The 11,833-nt window shown below is 45.0% G+C and overlaps 1 protein-coding gene across 9 annotated transcripts in view; it reads left to right on the top strand.

The window, feature by feature from the left end:
* Positions 1 to 11,833, top strand: part of LOC111263839 (uncharacterized) — a 246,032-nt gene that overhangs the window by 180,530 nt on the left and 53,669 nt on the right. For all 9 annotated transcript variants that reach the window (XR_015312465.1, XM_086969805.1, XM_022839251.2 and 6 more), the window contains one exon: positions 5,442 to 11,474. Coding sequence is in view for 8 of the 9 variants with exons in the window: in XM_086969805.1 (XP_086825931.1) it covers positions 5,442 to 11,474 (6,033 nt within the window). In the remaining variant the exon portion in view is untranslated. The remainder of the gene's footprint in view (positions 1 to 5,441; positions 11,475 to 11,833) is intronic.

Genomic DNA, 11,833 nt, shown 5'->3' on the forward strand with positions numbered 1-11,833 from the left:
TCTTTTTATTTGGTTAAAAACGAAAAATCAATTGGTACCTTTTCGCTTGAGAATCAAATATTAGAATATCATTACTATTATATACTATCTAATTACTATTATAGAATATCATAGAACAAATATATATATATTTTAGGCTTCTCGGTGAAATCGTACGGTCAATTAATTCATTTCCCAAAACGTTTTCCTAACGGAGTAAAAAAAAATCTGTCTGAGAATGACAGAAAATGAAGAATCGTTCGAAGTGATTATTATTATTAGGTTATGTTTTCTTTAACATGCAGCTCATCTCGAACAAAAACAATAGAAAAACACCTCTTATTTTTTGCCGACTGATTCTCTTTGTTGACAAAGTGATTTATTTGGTACGACCTCAAAATATTGAAGCGGCAATGACAAAGCGTGGCTCTAAATTTTTGTTGCCCTTAGCCTGGTCATCCTAGCTATTGTTATTAAGGTAACAATCACCATAACTGGCGGCAGCAGAGCAGCAAAAACACAAGGGCTTACCGTGAAACAATGTGTACATGCATTATAGTATATCGATTATGCCGAAGAAGGCGGACGAACAGATGAACAGGAATTGAATTAGCAACGCGTCGGCCTAGAGGACATCTAATAGGCTCAGTGCCTTTCTGAACCAGGATTTATCGCGCAACACACTAAAGCTACTGCAGCTGCCACTATAGACTCTCGGGCTTATACACTGATTGAAAAGCCACTCTGGGGCTACTGGCATGGTCTTCCTTCAATCAACGACACGAAAATGCAACAGCGAAGTAGTGACACACAGGCACTGGGCAAAAAAGACTGCATAAAAATTAGGAGACGGGAAATTTTGCTGCCATTACTGTTGTAAATCGTATTCTGTTTTATTGTTTCTGTTGCTGTGATTCGCGATGCTCGTGCTACTGTTATCTCTCATTGAATCGCTCAGCGATCATTCACCATATAATAACAATAATATATTTGTGGTACTATACACTTCAGAACGAGCAGCTTCAGCGCTACCGAATCCTTTATTGGCCGCCATATTTTCCAGCAGCCGAAAGGTGACTGCTTGCAATAGTTCGACCTTCTAATCTAAGCTTAAAAAGCGGGCATGGCATTAAAAAAAGAAAAAAAGTAAAGCGAATGAAAGCCGCAATAAAAAAAAGGATGATTGGGAAAAAATTAAAACAAATAATTATTTTCTTAGTGGATGAGAGGTTTATAGAAGGCTATCATCATGCTTCAGTGAGTGAAATATACGATAATATTCGCAAGACAAACAACTACAATACTAAATTGTAGCCGCGTAAGGGCGAAAAATATAATTCACATATCTTAATGTCTATACGATGGGGCACATGAGTAGCATTCTAGGGACGGAAGCTTGCTCGATCCAAGGCCAGCTTACGTAGTTGAAGCTCGAAGAATAATCCTAACCAATCTCTAGTAATATAAGGTGGAAATCAAGCTAGAAACTAGGTAGATGCTATTTTGCAGTAGGTCCGAGACCATCTGTGGCTAGGGTTTACTAGGTTTTGCAAAAGATTTGGTCGGCTAAATCGTAAATGCCGCTTGCCCAATGAACGGCTTTACCATTCACTTTATGAATGACTCTCACTCAATTTTGAGTCTGTTCGTGTTGTAGATGTTGCCACCCAAACAAATAGAAACAACCTCTTCTGTTTATGCACAGCGCAAAGATAAGAAGTGGACAATGTGGCGAAGAAGGGGCTGGGGAAGGATCTGCGATCTGCACGATTCGAATATGTTTCAACAAAGGCTATTGAATGCCGATCAAGTAGAGGTTTGTCAAACGTTGTTGGCGCATGAGGAATGAAAAACTGGATACATATGGGGCCAGGGCGTCGAAGTTGTGGGAAACTGCCTGTTCCAGTTTGTCACGGTGGGCCGAGACTCCGGAGTAGGTCATGACCGACGCTGACGCCAGCAGTAACAACCACAACAAAGACAGCCATGATACGAAGCCATCAGATAGATAATCACAATATGACAACAAATCAGATTATGTATGCAAGTGTGTACCCCCGTAGGTTTTGTCTAATAGAAGTTACACATTTGACTATTATATAAAAACAATAGGTTCAGACCTGGTTGGACTTGGCAGGCGTATGAACGTACTGCACGGTCACAGTTAAGGCAGTAGGGAACTATTGTCTCCCGCACTATAGAGAATTTTCAAATGCTAGAAAATTAGCCATCATGAACCGACAGCTTCAAAAAGTAATTTGTCAGCCTGAAAAAAATGTTTGTTCAATCCTGGATCTTGTCTCTAGGATGATAGAGATACGTCCGGCCTCTGAGATGTTGTGTCATTACGCCAAGTTGTTAGGGGCCCACGAAGTGACGCTGACTGCCTAGCAACGGCATTACCAGCGCAGCAGGTTAGGTCAATCGAATTGTAGCAGTGACAGGTATACTGGATGGGACAAGTCACCTGACCCAGATCGACTATTTTATATATTGCTGCTAGTATTACTAATACTAGTTAACCACTGCTGTCTGTAATTCATTCGACGAAGTTCATCCTCGTTCCACGTTTTCCTCTTTCCTCCCTTCCGTCGTTTCTAGTTAGTCGCCATCGTTTAGTACATTGCCAAACCATATATTATCCGCATATCCTCTCTGTTCTTTCGTACAAATTCGCGTTTACACCCAACGGAGACGTCAGAGAAGCAGCAACCGTAACGTTTGCTTTACTGGTGGTACCGATAATCACCGTCATAGCCATTGCAGCCCCTGCTGTGGGCGCGATTTGTTGGGCGCCACCTAAAGAGCATCGAGCCAGTGGGCGCTGTGGTGACCGATAGCCATCAGCTGTATTTCACTAATGAACGGATTTACTGCGAAACGAATTCGCTCCCGACAAGGATGATTTTGCTGGCATCGGATGCCTCTGCTACCGCTACTGCCGAGAGCTCCGATTCGTTGTATAGATAAAAAAAACAATTTTTTGCGAACAATCATTCAGATAGGTAGCCAGACCCGAAAAGGCGGAGATAACGCTGAAAGAAGTAATGACAATGTCCAAGTTCAAGCTAAACGCTTGATCGTCCTTGTATTTCGACTAATCGGTTCAATGGGATGCCGAGATCTGCAACCTGTCAATGATTATTCTTATTATCGCCAAGGATACTTGAGCAAGTGTTGGGCAAACAGTGTTTATATTACAATAAAATAGACTTTATCAATTCACTGGAGTTATAGTGCCGCTATTATATATATATCGTTTTATTTTTTTACAATACAAGAACTTCGATTCATTATTAACAAGTGAATGAAGATTCGCTTGGTGGAATTCACCGGCGTATTGCTTTTATATATATATTCTATGTAAGAGGATGGTGAAGTCTTGGAAACTGTGTCTAGTTGGCGTAAAACAGCTTGTAATAAACAGTCCTCACGGATTATCATGCAATCTTCAGGCGTTATAAAGGGGCGAAAATGATTTCAACCTGACTGCGAAGGGCTATAGCTGAGGGAAGCGCTAGAACGGAGCCATGGCCTGACATTCTGAATCATCTATATCTCACTAAACTGGCAATATTAGACATTGACACGGCTATATTTATATATATAGTTGATATTTACTAGTAGCTGCTACTTTTTCATGTATTTAAAGATGTACATTTAATTTAAAGAGGTAACTACATTTCCGTTTTATTGTCCAACTCGAAAAAGCCATTACTATAAGATTTGTCTATCACAATATATATAAATAAATAACAATGTCATTTGGTTGAATGTCACATATTCCTAACTACGTTTTCAATATGACCCACCTGATTACGTAGCTAGCGTACAATTTTCGTAGATCTATTCGGCCTACAGGCGCTTATTTGACTATAACAGTACTCAGTATTGACTAAAATGTCTCAAATGGCTTTTTTGTTTGCAAACCCGATAATCATATCAACGGTATTTATTGACTTCTTTTAAATTGGGTCGGGTCCCTGGGCTTGAGAACATTGAATCGTGCTTTTGGTCTTAGTAATCTACGTTTATGCTCGTATGCAACCGAAACGACCCGCCCAATTCGTTTGTCGCTCCCTAGCTTCTATATTGCCTTTTATATATATATACATATGAGATAATATAGTCATTTCTAGCTTATTAGTATCGAGTTAGCTTATCATCCTCCAACAGGTCGCGACCGCGGCCATCATTACGGTCGGTGGCCTGGCTTTATCTTTTAACATCCACTGTTCATGTCGGTCCATCCTGATGTGAATTCACCAAACACCATCTGCCGCTTGTCTTTTGAGTCTACCGATAAAATAGAGTAACCTGTTCTATCCTGATCTTGTCGCAGTCTATCCAAGTAGGTCAGTTTTCATTTTGTTCGAGATGGAGGAACAAAAAGGCCTACTAGGTTGCGTCATCAGCCTAACGGATCAGGCATATGCATAGCTGAATTGGAGAAGGTTGCTACACCTTTTCACGGCGGCCCTGCTGGGTTGTGCCGACCCGAGGGTTGATGCTGGCTCATTTTAGTGTTATGTAGTCGGAAATCGTTGCCTATTGTCGTATCAAGGGTTTATAGACTAAGTAATATACAATAAAGTCGTGACTTACGGCCGAACTAACAACTGCCAGCTTCCTGGCACTTAATTCGTATCTAATCTTTCGTTCGACCGGCTACCAGCTAACATATTGGGCTATAGCTTTCTCCAACTATAAGACATCTCGCGAACGAAGCCTTAAATTACCCTAACAATATGTAAATATTTCACCCCGAAGGACTCATGTGTAGTATAATATAGCGGCTCATAAAATACGGTCATATTGACAACTTACAATCATTTGACGAACTTTTTATAGCAGTCTCGAGTTCAGCTGATGATAGCAATAATTATCTAATATCACAGAAATATACTATATAATAATAAGTATATTATTATATAGTATATTTCTGTGATGTTATGCTAGTCAATATCCATAACTGTGATACTGTACATTAATTAAGAAATATACCAGTTAGCCTTTTACTAACCTACTAGATGTACGGAGTATCTGGTGTTAACTTTAGGTATATATATATATATATATATATATATATATATATATACGATACATTTCTGCCTAATCGCACACATTTATGTGGATGTACGCCATTAACCCCGTTAATTCTTACTACCAATAAAACACTAGTGATGATAAATTAACAGAAAAATCATATTCTAACGGCGAATATCAACATTAATCAAACCCTTTAACCAATAACTTACCTACTTACTTTTTTATTCGCTCAATCCAATCTTAAATACGCCTAACCCTTCAAATACAATTTTTTTGACTACCCCTATGCATGCTTATCCATATGCATTAACCAACCTGCTGTTTACAAAAGTGTATTACAACCCGTCCCCTTCTGAAGTGTTTCCTCAGCCCCTTGTGCCTTCCCTTCTGTCTTTCTGTCATTCCGATTTCAGAGCAATCTGCCGACCCCTATTATCAGACCGTGATCGGTCCGCGCGCACCCCTTGAGACCGATCACCCCAGTGCCCTTGCAATCGACCCCCCTAAGTGTCTACCTTTGAGCAACCGTTACCCCGACCTGCTGACCTCGTCAAATCTAGTACAATTTGAGGACGATCTCGGAAGCTCGACATCGACTCTTCATTCGGCTGCTGACATGGAGTCCAACTGTTCAGCATCGCCCATGATCCGCCGGTTACAGGCGCATATCCGGGCCAGAGCGTCTTTCAGAATGGCGTGTGCGGCTCCTCTGTCCTGCAGCTCGGAAGATGATCGGGACGCGACACTCACTAGAGAAACAACGCCTCCGCCACAGCTGGGCGCTAGTCAGGAGAAAATTCTACCAGAGGACTATCAACTGGTATTCATTACTTCATCGGAGTCGTTCTCCGATCTGAGTGATTATGATGAGCAGGGCCGAAAAAAGCGACGTAAAAAGAAAAAACGCAGCACTCTAAAGGTAAAGAGTCGCTTAGAGATCGGTTCTGGGGCATATTACATTGAGGATTCGGAGTGGGAGTTTACCTCAGATTCTGATTATCGTATGGCCGCATCGCTTTGCTCTTTAGACGAGATATCCGATGTTGAGGAAAATATTAGGGAGAAGGCGAAGATCATTGAGCAGAAATCTGCCTCCCTTGAGGACTTGCCTAGCCTATTTACTAGAACGGGCAGTGTCCGTTTGAAGCGGAACAATAGTGTTTGTAGGTCGACACGAAGGTCGATGCGGTTAAAGAACAGTCCGCTCTTGACGAAACAGGAAAGAGCGGACGATAATGGTACGAATGCAGTCGTTATGCGTGAATGCCATAAATGCGGCGGAGTGAGAAGCCGAGCCTCTGTACTGAAGACTGCATATGGGCCGCCAGCTGCAACAACGGCGTCATCGACCGGTACATTTGTGTTTACTGCCACTCCTGCGGTGTCATCCGTTGAATCTGCATTGGAAAATATAACCACCCACCCTGACGGGTCCAAAGATGTCCATTGTCGACAACGACAGCAAGATGACATCGCCAGGCCATTTGATGTCGACTTAGATCTGGTTCAGGACCGTCTTCTCCAACAGCAATCGCCCTCGACTGACGCGATGAGCAGACCCACCACGGTTGTTGCTGGTAATGCTGATGCAGCTGTCACTGCAGATGACACTCTAGAGATTCAACAGCTCTCCCGTTGCGACCACGGCAGTTTATTGACCGACACCGCGACAATCAATACCGTAGACTCTCGTATCCTTCGTGAGGCCTTGGATTTCGCTACCGATACCGAAACCGCGGGATCTGCGCGGCTCAGGCTTGCCACGATTCGCGCTGAGCAACAGCAGCGACAACATTACAACGCGGGTGGTAACGATCTAACAATTTTGGCAAACGTATCTAACGTGAATGGAAATAGTAAAATCAGCAGCAGTGAGATCGACACTACCAGTAATAAAGCGGCTGACGCCGTTAGTGGGATTGGTTGTAGTATGTGTGGTAACAATGCACGGACTTTGGTGACAAATAAGCAACACCGTTCGTCCTCATCGGAAAGTATTGTTGTCTCTGCTGCTGGTGATCGCGATCGTGCTGGTCCTGCCGTGTTGATCGCTTCGACCCAGGCCTGCCCACAGACCAGCGGCGACTTGGGAGAGGCCGTCAGTATCAGCAGCGACTCGGCTATTACCATAACTGCTAATGGAAATGATCACAGCAGCCATAGTAGAAACGATGAGGACGGCACATTTGCGTCGCAGTCCTCGACAGAAACAACAGCAGCGGCGGCGACGACTTCCACGTCTACGGCATTCGGGTCGTATAACGCTCCTGTAATTGTTGGGAGTGGTCACTCGCTCTGTAACAGCCATCCCAGTGAGAGCTTTTCTCAGTCGTGTCAGCCGTCGGTCTCAGAATCCATTTCTTCTAACAGTGGCCCCCTTGCTCTACAGAAAAGCAGCGGTCGTCAAAGTGTCACCGACGTACGCAAGGTTATAGTAATCACTCAGCGACAATTCTGTCCAATAGCAGTCTTCGATAGCAATTGCAATACTAGCGTTAATGATAGTGGTTTTCAAGAGAACACGAACGTCACCAGCGGCTCGCAGCTGTCGACAGCAGAAACGGCACGTGACGCCGAACTGTTAGCGGGTTCATCTTTACCATTGCTGTCATCTGCTGATCGACTTCAACAGAAACGCAGCGTGCCATCGAGTGCAGAGGACCTAGCTAAGACGGAACAGGCGGAGAGCACCGCTGCCGGCTGTAGTCGTAAGCGCAGAAGCGCCAATCATAACGGTGAAGGTGACGCGGACAGCGGCGGCAACCGCATTGATAACGACAACGGCAAAGGCCACCGTTGCAGTAGTGATCGCGGCGTGATACCGTCACAGCCAGCCATGGTTCTACTAGGGACAGCATTGGCCAATTGCGCCGAAGCTGCTGCTGGCGCTAGAGGAGGAGGACGAGGAGAAGGCAGTTTAGCAGCCGCGCATCGCTCCTCGCCTGCAGGCGTCTGCCTCACTCGGGCGCCATGGCCAGATCCGCGCCTAGCTCTCAGTGTGGCCGCTGACTGCGGTGAGGTGCGCTTCCTACCGGCTGGATATGAACGATGTCTTCCAACCACTACTACTAGTAGCGCGTGTGTTTTTGATAATAATCATACAGTTTGTGCTAAAAGTGTTGTAGGTGATGGTGCAATTATTTTTGCAGCTGCTCGTGGTGATCGCCCGCAACAGCAGCAGCAAAAAAAAGATCGATGTAGTAAAGTCTCGTCGTTGGCTGTAGCTCACCGGTGGTGCATCGAATCGCCGAGTAATTGTGCGACTGTGTTAAATAGTAGTGGAGTGGATAATTATATTTGTGAATCCGAGGATTACTGTGGATTATCTACAACGGCAGTCAGGGCTAATGGTAATAATAGCGACGACGATTTCCGTGCACCTACCCCACCTGCGACAGTTGCCACCGTTACTACCGATTTAGATAATTATAACAGTCAAACTCACCAGCAACGCCAAAACAACATTAATAATAATAATAATCGAGAACAACTATTCCAGCATCGTGAAATTGGTGGCGCCATTGTGGACATTGTTGAGCGCAACGTAAATCAGCTTCAACAACAGCCTCAAGGAATACACAAGTACTTTCCACCTAGGGACGCTCTCTACGAGACTCCGCGAGGAGTCGTTACGTCGTTGGAGAAATACTTCACCGAAGAATTGCTCATACCACAGCAAAATTTCGATTGCTTCGATGACTACGATAGTGATCAGGAGCCGCCTGTGCCTCCGGCTCAGGGTTATCTGATCGAGGAGGAGATCCTGAGCGACGTGTCGAGCTCCTCTGACGACCTGCTTGCTCTGCAACCTGGCCAACAGCCGGTGCAACAGCAGCTGCAACAACTAGCGATGCAAGCGGGGGCCACAATGTATGGCAATCCGCATGCGTTCTCATTACACACCATTGTTGAAGACTCATGTGAAGAGTCGGAACACTCGGCCCCGAGCTCGCCGCAGGTCCCACGACAATCGTCTGAGCTTGAGCAGTATTTCAGCTATGCTATCAACAACGTCACGGAAGATGAGCAAAAGCGGTGGTCCGTAGTCTCGGAAGATTTGAGCGATACCGTGTCAGAGGCTAGCTATGTCTCGGAAGTCACCGAAGAGGACCCATCGTTGTTGGCCAGCTCGCGACTGGAAAAGTACTTTAATAATTTAGTCGGTGGATGCCCTGACACGCTTAGCCTAAAAGATGAGCTCCTAATAGAAGAGGATACGCTGCAAAGTGGCTGCTTCGAGGAAGATACGTATAATACGATTAAGCGGAATAAAAAGACCAGCAAAGAATGCAGCCCATCTAAGGAAATCGGGGAGCAGGATGACCTTGACTCATCACGGGAAGATGGCGATGTTACCGTCATCGAGGTAACCGCCTGCCCGGAGAGAACGCTTTTGCCAAACCCTTTGGCAGAGGCGACATTCGCAGCCAAAAGTCCAGTCGAGATGACAGACGACGTTCTAAAGTGTGAATTGAGTAAGGGAGGCAAAGCGAAGGAAGACAGCAGTGAAGATGACCAAGTGGCCAAAATGGACATCGACGACGACGAAGAAGAAGAAGATGAGGCTGACATGGCAAAGATTGTTGACGTCGTCGAGAAGACACCGTCACCCGAACATCTTGACGAAATCGATAACTTACAGAAGCCTCTGAAGGCTATTCGACTCGCAGAACAGCTGGAGAACATTGCTATCAAAGGCAAAATGAAACATAACGATGCTCAGATCAACACCGGCGAGATGAAAGCATCCGTCAAAGATCGTGTGACCAAAATGAACAACGCGTACGTTGAGCATAAAAACGCCGTCAATAACCAGCCGAAAATTTGGCCGCGCTGTTCACCTCGGAAATCTAGTCCAGACACCGGTAAAAAGGTGTCCTTCAAAAATGAAGACGTACCTGACGAAGAGGTCGCATACGTTGTTAACCGGGTTATCGCACACATCTCGGGATCTCCTGACGTTGATCGGCCAACAGAGAAGGCTAATACACCTGGGTGGAAGTCACTTCTTGAAGATCATATCACATCCCTCATGCAGAGGGTTTCTCCATGCAATAACAATGCAGATAGTACGGTTACATCGAGTAATAACTCGGATTATGGAAGCGACACTCTTGAGTCAGAGGAGTACCCTACTGAAGAAGACAACAATAAGAAAAACAAGGAAGCATCTGATAAAGAAGCTCTTTCCGATGAGACACTTTTCATCTGCAGAAAGCTAATGACCTCATTAAAACAGCTTAGCTCTAAGTCGCCTTCGCCGCCGGTGGTCACAGAGTATGCCAAAGCGCAAGAGTACATTCAGGATCAGATCGTAGCGCTAATGCACACAGTTACAGCATCCCGCAACGGGTCTCCTACTCTGAACTTGAAGGAGCGCAAGAAGCTTCAGGGTTCGCCGAATCTGTCGGAGAAGCAGAGTGAATCCGGTAGCGAAACCGTATCAGCGTCCATCAGCATTCCTTCGTACGATAGTGATGAGACTTCGGCCACAGAGCCTGTCAACAATCAAGAGATGGAAGAGCTTTACAATATGCTATCTGATAATGTGTCCCTGTCAAAATTATCCTGTTGCGATGGTGAGACGGACCACAAAACAATGACTACAGTTAGTGCACCGGTACCTATGCCAAGAACAAAAACGCCTCCGAAGTGTGAACTCTCACCATTGCAGGCTATTCGAATCTCTTCTCCATCGGCAAAATACGATTCTACGTCGACGTTGACAACAGGTTCAGATACAGATTTTGCAGGTTCGATGGAGACAGTCCTTGAGGTGAAGGCCACATCGGATGCTATCTCGCCGGAGCTGGGACCAGAGCTTGATTCCGCTGATATGAGTCGGTCCGAGTCTTCTCTTTATGTCAAAGCCAAGAAATTATCGAATCGAGGAACTGATCACCTAAATAATAAGCTGGCAAAGAGCAAAATAGCTTCAAAGTCGGAGTGCTCAATCGTTGAAACGAAAGACGATGACGCTATAACTGGCAAATCAGTGTCGGAGCATAACCTCTTTGCGACGCCATCGGAAAACGAGAAAAGCCCTGTTAACCCCTCGCAATCCGAGGATAACATTCTCGACACTCAGCGATCCCGAGATACAGGCTATTATTCGTTTAAGAGCTCGGACGAAAGCGTAGAACAACAAAATGCTAGTAGTCCACAGGTCACTGAACAAACATCGGAGCCTGTGAGGCCTGCGCGTAGCGCGAGGCAAACAGGAGGGAAACAGGCGTCACCTTTACCGACAGTTCAGCACGCTTTATCGACACCAAACATTCACGAAGCTTTTGCTAACGGCAAATTCTCTACGCTTCCGCTAAAGCCAAAACGGATGGAAGTTCCTCCAGAAGCTGTCTCAATGACCCTTAAACCCAACAAAGAAAAACACTTTTCATCGTCATTTTTCTCTACGTCGGCTGTATTACGGAAGCTCACCCTCAAAGGTATGTCGTTTCCCATTACGACGTCTAGCCAATTTAAAAGTTATTACGAAATTAAAACAACTTCCACCCACTTTTGCGCTTATATCATTAAATGTTTATTGCTTCTACCCGATCTCCATCAACAAAGCCGTATAACTAGAGGAGCTGGGACTGCGCGCAGCCTGATACGTCGTAGGAATTATGCTTATATAGCTTTGAGTATGTATGTACGTATTTTCTGCTGCCAGCACACGTATGGCTCTTCGGTTGTCTAGATCGAGTAGTACAGACCGTCTCCTAACAACGGCGTCTAGAACCTGCATGTAGACTAAATCTACGTGGATTGTGTGAGCTATTTAATAGTTTGAGCGCTTGCATAC

Source organism: Varroa jacobsoni, unplaced genomic scaffold, assembly GCF_002532875.2.
Source record: "Varroa jacobsoni isolate VJ856 unplaced genomic scaffold, vjacob_1.0 scaffold_793, whole genome shotgun sequence".
Classification (NCBI taxonomy): domain Eukaryota; kingdom Metazoa; phylum Arthropoda; class Arachnida; order Mesostigmata; family Varroidae; genus Varroa; species Varroa jacobsoni.